The 19,358-nt window shown below is 38.4% G+C and overlaps 1 protein-coding gene across 5 annotated transcripts in view; it reads left to right on the top strand.

Annotated features, from left to right (window-relative positions):
* Positions 1 to 19,358, top strand: part of UBE2E1 (ubiquitin conjugating enzyme E2 E1) — a 50,702-nt gene that overhangs the window by 24,193 nt on the left and 7,151 nt on the right. For all 5 annotated transcript variants that reach the window (XM_026065931.1, XM_026065930.1, XM_026065928.1 and 2 more), the window contains one exon: positions 13,293 to 13,425. In XM_026065931.1, the coding sequence (XP_025921716.1) occupies positions 13,293 to 13,425 (133 nt within the window). The remainder of the gene's footprint in view (positions 1 to 13,292; positions 13,426 to 19,358) is intronic.

Here is a 19,358-nt window from a genome sequence, read left to right as displayed (position 1 = left end):
TCCCTCATTGCACATGAAACTGTCGTTTTGCTGAATTTGATGGGAGTTTTGCCATTGACTTCAACAGGCTGAGGATTTTGCCTAGCTCAGGTTGATATGGAACTACTGGCTTCTAAAAACAAAACAAACTAACAAAACTCTTTACAAATGACTTTGCTGACAAGATGCATCTTTAACAAAGTATGGTCTGCTTTAAACTTTTTATTTTGAAACTATGGAAGAAACTTATTCTTTACTGGCCTAGTGCTCATATAGGACATACCTATGGTGATAAGCGTTCCCATTTTGAACAAGGAAGGGCAATAAGTATTTCGAGTATGTGAATGGGAATTAGGCTCAATACAGATACATAAAAAGTAAAGCCTTGTCTGCAAAATTTTGTGTAATGCTGCCCACTTTATCTCGAAAAGAATATTGCAGAAGTAGTTGGATTTTGGAGAGGACAGATGGGAATGATAAACCCTGGAAGAGTTCTCATGTGAAGATACAGGGATTGTTTACTTCAGAAAATAGATAGAATATTTCTCTTCCTTATTTTTATTCTCTAGAGAAAATAGATGGGAAACTTATTTTCTTCTGTTTTATAATAAAAGAACAAAGGCATATGGAATGAGATTAAAAGATAGAGAAATTTAATTTATTTAATTTTTGTGGCATGAAATTAGAAACTGAGATTCCATGTCATATTACATTGCTGAAGCCGGGAATTTAGCAGACTTCAAAAGGACTCGGGCATTTCTATGGAGAGCAAAGCCAGACGGAATTACTCTAGCTTATTTGTAACACCGATTTCAGAAGAGAAATGTACGTGCATGTTTTAGAGGTTCAGCTAGTTACTGATGAGGCTGTTGCTACAGTCAGGAAAGAAAATGACCTGGCACCAGCATTCTGGATCTCGGCGTTTGACATCCCCCATTTGGCACTGGAAACCAGTCAGAGAAAGGCTTTTGGAATAGGTGCACTTCCGATCTGATCCAGCATGGTGATTCCTATATTCCTTCTGATAAGCTGGTAGAGGAACAAAGTTCTGTGACAAAATTTGCATTTGACCTGTGATCAAAGTCTTTGCAGTAATACTATTTCTATTATACTAACGGGTGTATGAAGCTTTATTTATTTATTTATTTATTTTAAGTGCTTAAAAATTGACAGAAAAAAAATGTGTTTACAAACAATCTTATCTTTGCAAGTCATGTTATAACAGATTTGTGCACTGTGAAACATATATATGACACAAGCACCTGCAAGAGTGATTTTCAGAAATATTTTTCTTAATAGCTTTGTTAAATTACTATCTGTCTCAAAGAACTGAGTTTTAAAGGTGAAAACTAAAGAGCGTGCATACTTCAGTTTCTTACTCCAGTGTTTAATCTTAAGGGTGATTTTGCCTGATCAAACTTTGTTTCTGATATCATTAATTCATGGCTTGCAAATTGCATCAATATGACATGTAGTTTTATATATTTATACAGAGTAAATAAAGAAATCATGTCAGTATTGGTAGCTTGCTAATCCATTTGGGTGATTAACATTTACCTACAATTTTTTTGTCATCTGTCTTACCTTACTGTGACAAGCACAAGCTCTGCAGAATGGAACTAGTTTCAGTTAGTTTGCCTTAACTCAAAAAGAGAGTTGTCTCATTATAACTTTTAATTACGTTTGATTAAAAAAACAATTTAAAATAAAACAGTTTATTAAAAGGCTGTTTTAATGATGGGAGTGCCATCTGCCTTTGGAATTTGTCTGTTCTTACAGATTTATTAAGAAGACTGTATGTGTGTACTTTCAGGGTTTTGTTCTATTTACTGACCTTTCCAAACTGCGACCATGATATGGAAACTTAAATGAAGGACTGTTTCTTATCATTATTTTATTTTGAATGTTCAGATGAGATTACCTAAACTAGCTAAGGAATTTTCTAACATAACGTAAATAGTGTAAATATATGTACATTGTAAACATGTTGCTGTTTGAACATCTTTATTATTTCACTGAAAGGAATATTTGAAGTGTACTTTTTGTCTTTTAGTGAGAAAGCCAAGTGAATGAGTCTTTTCAAATGAAGCTGTAGAGACTGGAAACAAACCGCTTTGCTTTCTTCTTGCAGTCCATTTCCTTACCTTCCTATAAGAGAAAAACCTGGGATTTGTAGCTAATGATAGATTCATTTCTCTTCTTGTGTTGATATGTATGTAAAGTTATATCAAACTTGGATATTAAGGCTGTCAGTTCTTCCAGGTGTTTTGCCATATTACCATATATTATTTTGCCTGTTTTGTGTTTGTGCCTAATTGTAAGTAGTGTACTCAGTTTTTCTTCAGAAAGCTAGTAGTGTAAAACTAGGTGCAAACTGCCTAGCTATCTCTGTCAGTTTTAAAGTTTTATAGGCATGCCTCTATAGAAATTTTTTTCATGTGTGTCTGTATGGAAAAATAGCCATGGCATACAAAACTGCACAACTCTCAAAACATGCAAGGAATTCTTTTCTAATCTTTTCACTATTGCTTTAAGGCATTAATTGTAACAGTAGCCAGGTTATAATGTTAGAAAATGTGAATTGCTTATCTGAAACAATTGCATATGTGTGAGTGGTGTGCTTTCCTTCCTGTGTACGTAATTATGAAACATAATAGAAATTTAGAATTGCTACAAATTAAATTGTTAACACTATCCAGTCTAGAAATACGTGAATTTTTACTAAATGCCACTGAAGATCCTTCTCTATGAACTTTATAGGTTGTTTAGGAAGTTTATGAGAAAACAGGTATTTGTTGTGAACTTGAAGAGCCTCTGGATTATGAGAGCATACCTGAAGTAGTATTTAATATCAGTATTTTCAGCTAATTATAATGTGCAATTCCCTTTTACCCAGCTGCCTGTGGGCCTCTGTTGCCAGAACTTAACTGCCATCCATGGGTGTCTTGTTTCCAGCTTATTAAATTGTTGTTAAGTCTTCCCTCTTACGTGGAAATTGGGGAGGGACAGACCCCATGCTGGCTTTTATGTATGTGGTTTGCTTTTTATATAGGTGTAAGTGATGTAATGCCCTAAGTGAGTTGAAGCTCTTCTTGCCTGGCACTTCATTGTCTGTAATGTTTCCTTACATTCTTGAGATGCTTTCAGTCAAAAACATAGGGAAATGAAGGCATTGTGAAGTTCAAAAGTCAAAAAAGAAAGCTGTCAATGATAACTTTTTTTTTGTTTGGGGGGCAAGTTACTTAATGGCTGAATAGGGTTCTGGAGAAAAAAGATAATTTGCAAAGGACTATCTCTCCCTTCAAGTTAAGGCATGAAAGTTGGGCCCCAACACTGTATACATTATTTGAGACCACTGCTTAGTTCTCTTGTGACACCTAATGTGGATTAAATTTAATATTCCTAATACTTTGAAGACAAAAAACAAATAAAACTTCAGAAAGCCACCACAAATTCCTTGTCAGGCTATCCCTGTGAAAAAATCAAGAACTTATTTTGTTTTTAAGTCCTTTTGAAAGATAACTTTTATTTCAAGCTTTGACTCTCAAAGTCAGCTTCAGAATAATATTTACATATGTTGCTGCTACAATAAATGTTGATTAACTGCAGTGACATGGCTAATGCTTGGAACTGTTATTAATAAGAACAACTTGCAGTAGTATATAAACAAATTTTAGTGACTGCTATGTAACTGGCTGACAGCTGTGCTATATTAAATTGTAGGTAAAGTTGTTTTACTTAAAAATAGTAAACTTGCATCTCATATCTCTGAGCAAAACTTCTAGTCTTTGCATGTTACAATTTTAAAAGTCAAAGACAGTGTTTGTCTTAAGAAAACTTTTCTGTTGGGCAGCTTCAATAGTAGTTAAGAACTGTGAAAATCAGTAAAGAGATGCTCTGGGCGTTGCATAATAATTGGTAATACTTTGTTGTTGTCTTGAGAAGGGTAAGCAAATTTTGTATTGGTATTGGGTGGTTTGTTTAATTTTGCTCTTGCTGCCTGCAGTGGGTTAAACCAAATGCAGTGATCTTGATTTGTTGAGTGAATGACAAGGAAAGTAAGCTGATGTAGGAAGTTTAATGTAGATAAAAGAGAAGGGGAAGACATCCAGATTAGATTTTTTTTTTTCTTTCTAGGTTTCATATAGCTTTAAAATATATCCTTCAAAAGACGTATGCCACGGATTATATTTTGATTAGCAACATAATGTTATTGGTATCAGCACTGATATGCTGATTGGAAGCAATATAGTGGCCAAGCTAATGTGATGACCTAGTTCTCCAGGTAAGTAGTGATGATGCCACCTATCCATGATCTAATGGGAAAGTGACTGTGTTGGTGTTGATTGGCTGATACATTTGTTTTAATTTGTAGTATGTTTTTAAGGTGAATTGGTTGCTAAGTAGTTGGCGGGACAATGGTAGAGGGATCAGTTTTGGAGCACATGGTACATGTGAAGATTTTTTTCTTTGGGTTATGTTTTCTTGATAAGTTAAAGTTGCATATAAAGTGGTAATCTTAAGTACTGCATGATCTGGTCTGAGTACAGACTTTCTACAGAATTGCTTTTGTTACAGGACAAGAGAGACTGCAGTACACTTGTAGTCTGACAGTGCATTGTCTGTCCTCTTTAAAATAACCTTTTTTCCCCCATGGAACTGTGAAAGCTAGCTTGAGGAGACAGTTGGGTGAAGCCACAAGGACCATGTCCTTACTAGTTTGAGGAAGTTCGAGAGTCTTTGCTTTCAATTTTCAGCACAGCAGGGGCCTCTTGCCAAATATTACACATAATTTTTAACTTTCTGGGGCTAGTTTTTGCAAACTGGTTTGTAGCTGCCATTGCCTTTTCAACCTAAGTTGTTTAGCATATGCATTTCTTGATCTATGGAATTAGTAGTTATAACAAAATGAATAGTGTAAACTGATGATAATGAAGTCTGCAATAATCAGTCCACTATGTTATCTTAATGCTGAATAGGTAGCTTTACTAAACAGATGGGATTCTTTTTTTAATAGAGCAAATGACTTCTGAAGAGACAGAAGCTTCCATATCACATGAATCTAAACAAAGTAGTTAGCTTAGAAGTTTTGCTACTGATGTACTACAGGGTACCTAAATATTTATGATGTGCTGGGATTATCTATCTGTTTATCAAGACCACCTTTCATATTCCCACACTGATATGGGTAGGACAGTAATTTGGCGTGGCAGATGAAAACACAGATGTATGTTCTGGCTTGATTCTGGAATGGCAGGTTAATTGTGGTGAATATCCATTTTTCCTTGTGGGTAAAACATGATTTAGGGGAGAGCCCTCTGATTGCTTTAAAGAAGCATTGGACAGGCTGCTTCTGGGAGGAGAAAGGGGGTGTTACAGAGCTGTTATGTTTTTAGAGAGGATAGGGATAGGTAATAGGAGGAAGCAGAGCATTTGTTTTTGTTTTATCTTCTGAGGTGTACACCACAGCTGAGATTAATGACCCAAGAACTTTGGTATTTACTAATAGCATTGATATGCTGTTTCTAAGCGGAATTGATTCTCTTTTCTTGTCTCTAAATACAGAACTGTCAATTTGGTTGGGCAATCACTTTGAAAGTGTGTTTGCCTTATGAAAGCATTAAAGTTACAGAAATAAATATGTTTACTAGTATACTAGCTACCTGTATGCTAGCCCTGTTGGAATTTGAGGTCCTGAGCAAGTGGTGCAGTCACACAAATGTTGCATTTGTGGGAATGCTTAGTTTTGCTTACCAATTGTAAATTACACATCTGTGCCATAAATACTAAATTTGGAAATGAGGTCTGATGGGGACAGATATTCCTTCACATCATGTTGGCAGCTAATAATCCGGCTGACAAATGGCAGGAAGGAAACTGATGGTAAAAATAACACAAGGTTAAGTTGGCAGAGCATAGCTTCTACCATCACATCTTTTTGTCATTTTAAATAAGCCACTGCTGATTGTTAGGCGAGTCAGATTCTCTTCTACTCTTTCCCAATTTATTTTATTCTTTCCTGTGCAGGGTATTATTTAATGGGAGAAGCAAGGTCAAATATAAGCCAGTACATTTTAATTTGGGCGTGGTGGGGGTGGTAAGGTGTCAAGCAAGGACTGTGAGGCGAAGAGGAAAACAGATTTGCATACAATAAAAGTAATTTCACTGACATTTTTAAAGCTTGGCATTTCATGTGTTTGCATACTGTATATATTGAAACCATAGACTTCCAGAAGCAGTCAGCCTCTCTGTAGTCAGGCTGGACACTTGGAGAATGGCCCTGCATGTAGTGGGACAAACTTCAGCGCTTTAAGGCAGAGAAGGCTAGGAAGAAGCCAGCTCTAAGGAAAGAGGAAGCCCTTGAGAGTTGAGCAGGCTGGATTTATTTTCAATTTTGGAACCAATGCTAAATGGATTAATTTCTCTTGAACCTTTTTATGAGGACTTGCTTCTAAATTGAAGTGATTATTGTTAAACTAGATAGAGCTGCAGCACACTCCTGAGAATATTCTAAGTCTCCTCCCGACCTCTGCGTTAACTGAGCTTTTATTTGAAATCTTTGAAGCCCAGTTTAAAAATCAAGCTTTGCAGCAAAATTATTCAAGAGGGCTGGCCTTTTCACAGAGTAGTTTTGTAGTAACTGCCGAGTAATATGTTGCTGAGACTAAAATATTTCAGGTGATGGCCCTAAATTTTCAAGTACTCCTGTTGTAATTGAAAAGAGTGAGTTCTTGGAAAGGATCAGGCCCTCTTGGTTGTGATGTGATCTTGTTGCCAAATATTTTTGATATAAACTGTTCTCACCTGGAAAACCTACTTTATTTTTTTTCCAAAGAAATACTCTCTGAAACAGTTTTCCCTGAAGTCTCATAAATCCCTGTGTAGCACCTTATCAATTCCATTATCAGAGCTATTTAGTTCCTTTTTTTTTAACATCCTAAGAATGTAATTCACTGCACAGTTTACCATCCAGTTTAAGCTTTGTGCAATTTATGTGCAATTTTTCAATCCCCCCTGTTTTACATTAGTCTGATACTTAAGGGAAAAGCTTTCCAGATGCTAAAAACAGAAATTTTGTGTGCTCTTCTCTCTTAGAAACATGGTGGGATTTGTAAGGCATTTACCCTTGTGCAATAATACTGTGACTGCCATTTTAAATTTAAGGCAGAAAATACAATAACTATCAACAAGTTACAACAAAAATAATAATATTTACTGCTTTGTATTTTAAAAACATATCCCTGAACATGGATTAGAAAGAGAATTAAGTTTTGTTACCACAATTTTATAGTTGAAAGTGCTGTAGCAGTARAATATTCCATCTTTGCTTACTTACCTCCCTTTTTATTCCTTTGCTTCCTTCTTATTTTTTAATTACAGCCAGCTGCAACTTTTTCCCTTACCCTCCTTTCCCTATGCCTCTCATTGAACTCCTAGACATTTCACCCATGGTCAATCCATCATTTGTAGCTAATCTTGACACAGGGGAGCAGCTTGGCTGCTGTATAATGGCAGTGGGCAAAAATATTGCTCCGATTCACATAGTCACGTGATAATTCAGTATGTTACCATTAACTTTCCATGGTTGCCTAGGGGAGGTTTTGTTGTCATGATTTTTTTTTCTTTTCTTTTCCTTTCTTTGATTAAAAATGAGAGGCAGGAAAATTGTACCCGACATTTAAGCTACTGGACTGAAAAGTGGCAATTAAATGGATGGCCCAGGATATCTTCTTAACTGCTTCTGTTTGTCTGGTCAAATTTCTTCCCAATAACTATGTAATGTTTTAATGGTTATTTTATAAATGAAAAACCTGTTTTAAGTTGTGCATAAGTGTCTTTGGATTGCATTGTAGGGTGCTTAGCGTAGTGGGGTCCTGTCCGTGAATGGAGTGCCTCAGTGCTATAGTATTAAAAATAATAATCATCATAATACATTTTAGTAGCTAAAGTGTGTGGGGGAAGTGACAACTATTTATAAAATTACAGCTGTGCATTAATATGAAGTTTTTGACATGACATTGTGACCAAAGGATTAGCTGCTTTTTTTTTTTTAACTTGACTTTGACATTCCCATTTTTAACACAGCTTAATTAAGGGTCTGTAGAGCAAAATTTCTTTAAATAAGGGATTTTGTAAGTGTGTGTGTTTTCAATGGCTAAGCTAAGTAGCTGTCCTGCTTTCTTCCAGGGACCCTGCACCTGCCTCTCCCAGTGAGCTAGGACTTCTGAGGTTCCTCTATAATTCCTGCCCCAAATTCATGCTCACAACCTAGGTTAGCAATCGCAGCATGAACCCTCTTGGTGGACTACCAGAAAAGGCAGCATTTGTAACGCGACGTCAGGAATGTGGTGTATTAGAAAGGAAAATCAAGAAGCACCAGGACTTCATGTGAGGATGTCATCCTTCTTCCCTAGCAGCTACCAGCCAAACTGTTTCTAATGCATTTTGTGCTTGCCTCTTTAAAGAGGAAAAAAATGATGATCTTCTAACAGTCAGCTAAATATTTCCTAAAGCTTCCTAGCAAGGTGATGACCATGTGACCTTTGATATGCAATTCCTTGTTCAGTCACTCACTATTTCTTACCTACAAAACAAAAAAAATCGATGTTGCTATCAGTTTGTAATGGAACAGCTTTACACTGGAGATCATTTAGGTACTCTGCCGCCTTGGAATTCCCATATACTTCTAGTATGTTGTTTCTTTCTAGTTTGAGTTATGTCTCTTGGAAAAGGTCGTGTCTGCAGTGTTTTTGGAAATCACATTTATTTTTCTACAAGTGTGCAACTTCAAAACAGCATAGCTACTTGCATCAGACTCTTCCTGCTCAGGAAAAAATAGTCTCATAGGAGTATGGAGTAGTTGAAATATGAGTTCGTAGTTTTGTTGCTTATGGTTTTAATTGAAACACTTGCTAGTTTTTCATTAGCTGCTGTTTACTTCAGCATACCATGAAATTGTCCTTCTTCTCATCCTGAGGGAAGGCGCTCTGGCATTTTAAATGACTGCTAAATCAGTTCCCTTTTAAAAGGAACATACACTTCTTTGGTATATCTGGGTATTTGTGTAGTACCTATAGCATTGACTGGTTTTGATTCATTTATCAATACAGTGCTCTGCTATTGCATGCTCTCTGTATTTCACAGAAGAGGAACTGAAGTATTGACTGGGATATATTTTTACTAGAGGAAAGCTTATGTTATCATGTGGTCAACTCCTAGAAAGGACTAGATAGTTTTCAAATGTATTAGCAAGCTGATGCAAACAGTGGGCTCCTTCCTAGTAATTTTTTCCTGGATCTTGCCCTTGAGAATGTCAGCGGTGTGTTACCTGGGATTTTAGTACATGAACAATATGTGGCTAACAACAAAAAATCCTGCCTTCCCTCCATGACGTAGATATGCTTTGAATAGTTTGCCTAGGGATGTCTGGGCAGAGGAGGGCACTGACTTCGTGGGTGCAAAGTATTGGGTTTGTATTGTGTAATGTAGGCCAGCAGCAGCAGAGGTTATAGCTAACCTGCTTACAGGTAAAAGGCACAGGCTGGCTGTTCTTGCGCTAGACTATCCTATCTGTCATTTCAGGCCTTTTTAACACATGAAAAGGTATGTGTGTATGTGTTTTCTCCATGAATATTTAGTCTCTGAGATGAGAGTTCTATGTTTACAATTGCTTTTCTTCCTGAGTATCAGCAAGGCATCTAAGTATGCAGCCTATTTAGCTAGGCTTTATTCTGCTCCCCAGCCTCTGCTGCAGGCATTTCTAATGTAGCTGTTTGTTTTTTAAACTGAGAAAGAACATGGCATCTGCCAGAAAAGGGAGGCAGAGCAAAATGGGCTTTTTCCAAAGCGGCACAAGGCTGGTTGGGACTTACCCCAGGCAGATCTTTGAACTGGGTCTCATCTCTGTGTCTAGAAATTCTCCCTACCTTGCATTTAACAGCAGTATTCGGACTGTTGCTTCTACACTTGAGAAATTAGTTTTTCATTCAAGGACCATCTATCTTTGCACTGGCAATTTCCTAAAGGCATTAATGTCATAACATTTGCCCAGAGCACAGGCTAGCAGCAACTTGGGTATGATAAGGAACAGTTGTTACAGTGGCTGTAGTGCATCCTCACTGAATATATCACTATGTTTCCAGGGAAGAGATGCTCAGCTGTACTGTTGTGTTACACTGATACCATACTTTGATGGTAGGTTGTGGTGGGGTTTGGGTGTTTTTTGTTGTTTGTTGGTTTTTGTTTTTGAGGTCATCTTTTCACTACCAGTCTTCTCTCATTTCTTTCTTTGGAAGTGAAGAGGTTGTGGGTTATTGAGTTTAATACAGAAAGTTGTACCTCGCATACTCTTGTCTTGCAGTGGAAACAATTTATATATAGTTAGCTAAAATTGTATTCACAGTGGTCATATGCTGGGCAGCTTCAAAATGTTGTATTAGTAGATACAGACACTTAATTTGAGCAGTGGTGACACATATCAGGGAGGGTGGCAGCTGTGCCTGTGAGCCCTGTATCTATGTATCAGTGAATTTATTTTTGAAGCGGATAATTGCAAGGATTTTAAACAAAGAATGTAATCTTTAACCTTTGACAATTTTTATATCTCCACCAAAGTTAATGCCACTGCACTTAAGCTATGTTCCAGTATCATCACTTTTCTATTAAGTACTAGGGCGTCTTGAGCTGCTTGATACTACCTAATCCTAATTTAAACCCAAGCAATATTACACTCTGAAGCTGACTTGCATCTCCCTCTTTCAGTCTTTCCTTTATAAGAAATCAATGTTAATATGTAAAAATTGGAAATCTACAGCTATTTCACTCTGTTAATTGAATTATGAAAAGCTTAAAAGGTAAGCTTAGTACATCACTGTTAAAGCCTACTGATGTTTTACAAAGATGTTGCATTCTTTTAATACAGAGGTCTAGCAGTATATTACTTGCATGCAGTGATAGCTCTAATTGGAAACCTCATAGGGTACAAGGGATTTCTAAGACTATTATAAATAATAATACATTATTTTTTAAGTCAGTGGGATTTCTTTTATTGACAGTCCTTTGGGTTGAAGCTGGGAATAAAATGCAAAATGTTGAAATATTTCTCATTGCTTCAGAAGGCTGTATTCAGTGCTAATTGCACACCACATTTCTTGAATGTTGAAGTGCTCCCAGTTGGCAGGTCTTGTGATATAAATTCCAACAGTAAATTGGTACTAACAAATCTCAAGTACCTGTTCTGTTCAGTAGCTCCATCTTTAGGGGAGGGAGGGGAGAAGGATGATCATTGGTGCAACTTGGAGCAATGATGGTGTTTCAGTAGGTTGCTAATACGTATATAGAGAGGTGATTCCTTGGAGTGGTGGCTAAGGGTGCCCAAGAGAGTCCTTTTTGGTAAGTTTTCACAGTTAAGCTGGTGCCTTTCAAGAGCTAGAGCTTCCTGTCAAGATATCATGCTATTCCAATTCATTGAGCAAGTGGTAGCTGGAGAGTAATGAGTGTCCAAATATATGGACCCATATAGGACAGGGACAAGTCATTAAGGTGGAGCAGGATGCAAGGAATCTTCAGGATGGAAAGGCTTTTACTTTAATTTAGTGCAATTCTTGTGAGCAGTGTGAGGTTTTGTGTTTTGATCAGAGAAATCTTTCCCCAACAGATGGTGCATCACTTTGCACAGAACCTGTCTCCCTTTAATACCTTCCTACATGCTCTCCCTCCCCTACAAGCATGCTTTTAGTGGTAGCTTCACTATTACTGAACTAGTTAGCATCAAAATATCATGAACTTTTATTTTCTGTGCAATCTGAAAATGAAATTTTAGAGAGATTTGATAACAAAACTAATTGGCTTCCTCTCCCCTGATTCCCTTGCTGTCAAGAACATGTTCACCGGTACTGCAGAGGGCAGGAAAAAACAGGTCTCTGATCCCTGTTATGTTGAGAATTTATATTTTTGTAATTGTATTTCTATTTGTAACACTATTACTAACACCAGCAACACTAGCAATTACTTTGGTTCCCTTCACAGTAATCAAATGCATATTGTCATGTATATATTGAATTTATTGGATTGCCTTCCCTCTCAAGTGTTACTGCTCCATGCTTGTTATAATATGAGAAGAGCCTTTGTTTATCCCTCTGCCTCACACCAGCCTGGTTAAAAGAAAGGGGAGGGAAGAGGAAAAGCTGTCTTTTCTTGCATTAGGGATGTTAAAATCCAGCCCCTTGCAGAACAAGGGCAGAAGAGATTTTGGAAGTCACAGCACATGCATGATGGGAAAAGCTGTGTCAGCACCTCCCTTTATGCAAAGGGAGTTTCCAGCCCTAGCATCTTGCTGATAAAATACTACTGTAGCAGCACAGAAAGAAAGAGGTAGCAATGGAGTCCTAAACCATTAACGGCATTATAGGTTGAGCTGCACTTTGAAATATTGAGAGGCATATGGCACACTACAGAATGCAAGTGTCTGAGGATGTCAATAAAACTAATTTTCAACAGGCGGACATTTGTGTTCTGCAATATCTTTAGTGTGTATTGTTCTTTGAGAGGTGCTAGTAAGTTAGGGAGAATCTAGAATTAGACAAAGCTGATTTGAGAAGCACAGTTTTAGTTTGACATGATGAGTTTAATTCTCCTTACAAAATGTAGTTCTGTAATGCAGACAGTATCAATGGGATCAGTCCATGTGGCTTTATTTTAGAAATCATTGTAGCAAAATGATATGAGTGAGGAAAATCTTGACATTTAAGAGTGTCATCATACACTTGGATTCACTTAATTATACAAAGTGAGCCATGGTTTAGCAATAATGTAGTGATATACTTTTACTCTTGTGTGCTATGTTTTAGGATGAATAAAATCGGTATCAGTCCCTAAATTATTAAATATGGTCTTTGATGTGATGCAGTTATAGTAAGGCTGAGCTACAGCAGCCATTTCTGAAATATAGTAAAAACTTTTTCTTTGAAACTTTCATGTTTTCTGTTATGTTGAGATTGTTGTGTTGTAGTTTGTTTAGGAGAAGTTCTGGGTAATGCTTCTTTTATAAACGTCAGATGAGAGAGGCTGAAAAAAACAGCCATTCCTAGTTTCTCAGCAGACCTTTGCTAAGCAGTCTGGAACACTGAGTCCAAATAAGACTTCAGGGATTTTTTGGAAGCATTCAGTCTACTTTGTATCATGGTCTTTACTCCAGGTGGTATATGAAGTGTAATGCTGAAAACATTCTGCTGTGTCATACTCTGAGAATATATGAGGTCATATTTATTCAAACTGTGGTAATATTCTTAAACTATTTGTTTTTTATCTCTTAGCGCTGGCCCCAAAGGTGATAACATCTATGAATGGAGATCAACCATTCTAGGACCTCCAGGCTCAGTCTATGAGGGAGGTGTTTTCTTCCTTGACATCACATTTACACCAGAATATCCTTTCAAGCCTCCAAAGGTAAGACACCTGTAGTTGATATCTTAGGTTATGAATGCTCAACAAACCATTTAGTAGCAAGCAGTGTTAATGGGATGCAGCCCATTTGAAAGTCAGTATACTTTAAGAACAAGTTTAAGCTCATTTCAGACACTGCATTGGTTTCTCTTAGCTAATGTTAACTGCTTTTCCAGTCCATTTGATCACTATTTTAGAGCTTGTTTTCTTTTCCCTGTTTCAGTTTAAGAGAGCCTATACAGTTAGTACAGGCATCAGGACAGGACTGAGAAACTGAAAAGTAAACAAACTTGGGTAGGGGGGAGGAAACAAATGTTTGTTTCTCTAATCACTCAGTTACCACAAGTGTAGTATTTTTGTATGTTTTGGACACTAAAGTGGAATTTAAGTTTTTGGTTTTGTTGGGCGCTTGTGTTGTTTACTTACTTGTGCAGTAGCAATCTTTTTCTGTAGTTGTGTGATATTTTTGAAACTCTCATATTCCATTGTTGTTGTGTTCTAATGCTACAAGGCAAATACCAGGGCAAGTGAACGTTATCTTGTGGTTCACATACTTGGCCAGAGGAAGAGTGTTCGTTAACAAGAAGAGGTGGTTGTATACACACTTCATGTTTGCCTTGTATTTGAAAGCATTTATGTGCATGTTTAACTTTCTACTCAAGAGTAGTCACACTGATGAGATAAACACCAATGACTGCAGCGCCTTCAAAGATGTTGGTCTAGTCTGGAGTAGAAAAGACTTCCTGCCATAGCTCAGGCCATCAGTCCATTTTAGTGGAGACGCTGCTAATTGGTCATACCAGCCGAATTAATAAAAATTTCCCAAATGAAGGAAACTGTTGAATTGTTTTTGTCAGTGTAACTACGGCTTTTTTGGTAGCATGAAGACATTAAATTCCACCTGTCAGCTTAGGGCTCTGATCCACAAGCAGCATGGTCTACCTTGGGACATCTGTAGTGATTTCCTGGTGACACCTGTCCATCCCTCTTAGGGAGGTCCTCTGGCTGTATGGATGGTTCTGCTTCTGTGTCTTGGGTTAGAATTTAATTCAGTTCAGAATACTTTTTTATTATTTTGTTTGTAATTAGCTTGCATAAGAAGTAATGGATAACTTTTTGTCCAACAACATCTTATGTCATGAGCCCAATAAGTATTTAAAGAAGGATCTTTGGCCTTCATGTGTGCTATTCCACACTTTTGCTTCCCACGCTACAGGCTGGAAGCATTTACGGTCTCAGGTTTGTCCAGCCTGATACCTCAGCAGACCTTATTGTAACTACCAAAGTATTGAGATGGCCCTGTATGCTGAGTTCTCTGACACAGAACCAAAAATACAGTTTTGTCAGTCCAGTTCAGCCCTGTTTTCTGTTCTGGGCCTCTGACTGGGATCTCTTTGCCCTTATCTTTGGATCTAAACCTTCACCCAGACTAAAAAACACATTGGATTAAAAAAAAAAAAAAAAAAAGCACCACATATTAAGGCCTCAAAAAACTAGTTCAGTGGAGGTTCACTGTATTGTAGCAGAGTTGCATTTAAATGGAGTCTTTCATCTAGCAGCATCTAAGCTGATTTACAAACCACATATACATATGTGAATAAAATATGTATTGCTTCAGWCCCATGGGGATGGGATGTAGGAGAAAGCATAGCAGTGATCTAACAGCATCTGCCTGTGCTACTTGTGTACTTTGGGTTCTAAATGAAGAATCTTTTCCTTGCTGAGAACCAAAGACTGTTATAGTGGCTCCTGTATTAACACCTTTGCTGGTGTTAATCAATGATAGTGTGGAAAATATAATTACCATATTAACGTAATGCTTGCTCCTACTTTCTTCCCACTAATTTGTTGATTTCAAGTTGCCCAGCTGCTTGCACTGACTGGTAAATATTATTTGTGGGTCATTTGGAAGTGGTAGGACTAATGTTATTGCCATAGCTTTCCTATATTTTAGGGCAACAAGTGAAGAAACAGCTAGTTCAAACAATGCCAGTGTATCATCTTGATGATAAACATTAGTAGAGTAGCAGAATGGTTGAAGGCAATTTCAAACGCCTTGACCTCTGAAAATATTAAGCTGACTGGAGTGAAAGGACTAGTTTCCCTTGAATCTTCCTCGGTAAGCCTTCAAAGAGAGGTGGAAGAAAACTTCTGCTGCCCCTTTAAGTCCTCTGTAACTATTAGGAGGACAGTCCTACAATGGGCTGCCCCATAGCAAAGTGCCTATAGCAGAACACATTTCATAACTTGAAAATGAAATGTCATTAAAGGACTTGCCTTTTTAAAAAAAAAGAAGGGGGGGAGGGCACAGGGAGAGACAGAGAGAAAGAGATGAAACTGGTCATCCTGGCAGGCTGCCAAGTTCTTAGGAGGATGAGTGAAAGAAGGTACTGCAGTATAGCCACTACTGACAAATGTGGTTGGCAAGCATCCTGTAACAAATGTGTGGTGACGATATAGAGGTCCAGGCTTTGAGGACTGGTGCTAGCTCCAACTGAGAGTTTAATACAATATGTTAAAGGATATGTTGGGGCAACCTTTTGGGGGAAGATGTTGCCGTAGGAGAGTCGGAGGGCCTGTGCAGTAAGTGATACTAACTGATTCCTAGAAGGATAGAAAGAGGGACAGCTGCCTTCTGCAATGTTTTCCTCACATTGTTTTGCTTGTACAGAAAGTTTGGTTGCTGTTCCATTGATGCCTCAATTTTCCTGTCTGCAAATAGAAAGAGTAGTTTGTCAACCTGCACTACTGTACTTGAGCCTGGAGAAGTGAGAAGTCATAAATTCGACTTTGAAATACATCAGACAATACAAGGGACTTCAGTGGGAGAAATCTGAAACAGGGCCAGATACTCCCTCTCTTTGTCCTAAATATGCATAATGGAGCTCTTTTGCATTCATTGAGCACTTCATACAGCACTTTGAAGAAGTTAGTGGTAATCTGTTCTCCATTTTTCTATTTTCATTTTATGTGGTAGTCTGTTTTTGCCTTTATGTTTCAGATAGCGACTGAGGCAGGCATATGCTGGGTGGGCCTGTATTCAGGAGTATCCAATAAACAAGTATAATGAGAATTTAAGAGTTCAATATTTGGTCCTCAAGATGACTGCTATTGTTTCATACTATTACACTGAATATTTTCCCAAGTGTTGCATTATAGTTTGGTTAGATATCATTTACCAAGGTGAAAACTGTAGCTTGGGTTGACCTGGTGCGTGCTTTTATCATTCATATTAATAACCTCTAACCACTTCCTTCCCCCCACTCCCATTTTGCTGGTTGTGTAAATTAACCTACACTGTCACTTCAGGGTAAGGTTGAGATTAGCTTCTTCGTGTCTTTTCAAAAGCTGTGCTTAACTTTGTGTAGTTACTGCATTAATATAATCTCAGGTGAGACATTCCCAAAGGATTGTTCAGTTCCACTATACTTTTCTGCTATTCCACACAGTAGTTTCTTGACCCTGAATACATTGTACTACCTTCTAAGTATCTCAGTTTCTCCTGGTTTTGGTTTGAATGTGCTAGTTTTATGTGATTTTTTTTTTTTTATTCCTATAATGTATAATGAGCATTTACTCTAAACGTTGTTTGTTTGTTTGTAAGTGGGCTTGTAATTCCTCCCCCTTTCCCAGTTTCATTTGGGTTCTCTGCGCTGCTGGCTTTTGTACCATCAGCAAAAATTGTAAATGGTAAACAGCTGGGCTACATGTGTCTAACACCATCCCAGTTCTGTCTTGCTGCTTAAGTGAAAAAAATTTTAGATCTTTCCCACAGTGCTTTCGGTAGGCAGAGCTCCTCTAACTGGAGAAACCCACTTTTGGTGCCATGGTAAAACCCTTAAGATTTCACCAGGCTGTTGTGCACGTATATGGGAGTTTTATTTCTTTCTCTCTTTCTTCTCCTTCCCTAAGCAATAATAAAAAAGTAAGTCTGATTCTCAGAGGCAAATATGATTTGTGCCTTGTTATAAGTTATTAGTCCACTGGACTGAGAGATTGTCTAAAGAGATTGCTTTCTCAGATATCAAGTATTTAACTGTTGTGCTCAAATTAGAACTCTTGACCTGTCTGTTAATTTGGTACTTATTGTATCAACTTGGAAATACTCCACGCTTCCCCTTCTGGAAGTGTTTAATCTGTTAAAATTATTACCTCACCTACATTTAGAAGCCTTCTTGGAAAGAGACCAAAGCTGTAGGTCAAATAGAGAAATACTGAGCAAGCAGTGGGCTGGATTGAGGGCTGCTTGGGAACCAAAGGCAAAGCCATTGCCAGCAATTGTAAATGCCACCAACTTCTCTTTTGTCTTACAGTAAACAGTATGGGTTAGGGTAGGTATCACCGAGTCAGGTCAGCCCTCTGTTCAGGCTGATGTACGTGGGTCCCACATGACTGTAGAGAGCCCTTGCTGCTCTTCCCATTGAGGATTACATGATCTAGGAAACGAACATCATCCTGTTGTTTTACCTGCTGTACCTCTGAGGTTCTGTGTGGATAGCAGCAGGGTTCTTGTTTCTAGAGTTGTAGCTTGTTGCAGGGCAGGGGGGCACATCTCTGGTCTCTCGCAGACACTATGCTGTTCCCACCCATAATGTGCAAAAATGCAGGGGTTTTTTGCTTTTTTGTTTTTTGTTTTAATCTAAAATCCAAGCAATTTACAAGGAACAAAGTGGAAAGTCTCCCCAAGTGCATAGTGTGGGTGTCTCCAGTGTGACAAGTAACTGCAGTTGTGAGACCAAAAATAGCTGGAGTGCTCTGTACATCAGGAACGTTCTTGGAAACTTAGAGATGCAGTACATGGAAAACAAGAAGCGCTACAGTTTTGCAGCTATGTAACCCCACCCCACCTCTGCTCCCAGAGCCTGGAAGAGGAGAGTCACAACCAACGTTTTTGCATCAGAAAGACAGTAGGAAAAAAAAAAAAAGACGGTTGACTGGCAAGTTTTATGTGTGGGCTGATCTAATCTCAGGGGAAAACACTAGTGTGTTTTTCTCGTCATACCACACGCTTACCAAATGTGTTTCACAAATACCCCTGTGACCTATAAACAGACAATAAAATTTGTGGGTGTGGATAGCTGACAAATTCTGAGGATTTAGGGCATGAACCCTACAACCTTTATTCATGCAGATAATACTAATTCATGCAAGTTCCACCAAATTTGTTGTCACTGTTCCTCAAGTGAGTCAGGAGACCTTTCTACAGGTCACATTCTTCTGAAAACAGTGTCATCATGCTTTTGTTTCTCTTTTGGATAACTTTTGTGGCAAGTTGCCCAGTTCATTCACATCTCCCAAATTTGAAAACAATAAAATCCAACTGACTTCTCTGTATGCTGAGCACTTAGAATCACAGAATCACAGAATCGCTGAGGTTGGAAGGGACCTCTGGAGATCATCTAGTCCAACCCCTCTGCTCAAGCAGGGTCGCCTAGAGCACGTTGCACAGGATCGCGTCCAGGCAGCTTTTGAATATCTCCAGAGAAGGAGGCTCCACAACCTCTCTGGTCAACCTGTTCCAGTGCTCTGTCACCCTCACAGTGAAAAAGTATTTCCTCATGTTCAGATGGAACTGCCTGTGTTTCAGTTTGTGCCCGTTGCCTCGCGTCCTGTCGCTGGGCACCCATYGTCTTGACACCCTCCCTTCAGATACTCAGACACATTGATAAGATCTCCTCTCAGCCTTCTCTTCTCCAAGCTAAACAGGCCCAGCTCTCTCAGTCTTTCCTCATAAGAGAGATGCTCCAGTCCCCTGATCATCTTTGTAGCCTTTCGCTGGACTTGCTCCAGTAGTGCCACATCCCTCTTGTACTGGGGAGCCCAGAACTGGACACAGTACTCCAGCTGTGGCCTCACCGGGGCTGAGTAGAGGGGGAGAATCACCTCCCTCGACCTGCTGGCAACACTCTTCCTGATGCACCCCAGGATACCATTGG

Source organism: Apteryx rowi, unplaced genomic scaffold (assembly GCF_003343035.1).
Source record: "Apteryx rowi isolate R43461 unplaced genomic scaffold, aptRow1 scaffold_234, whole genome shotgun sequence".
Classification (NCBI taxonomy): Eukaryota; Metazoa; Chordata; class Aves; order Apterygiformes; family Apterygidae; genus Apteryx; species Apteryx rowi.
Note: the sequence above shows the minus strand (reverse complement) of the source record. Positions and strands in the feature narration are given on the sequence as shown.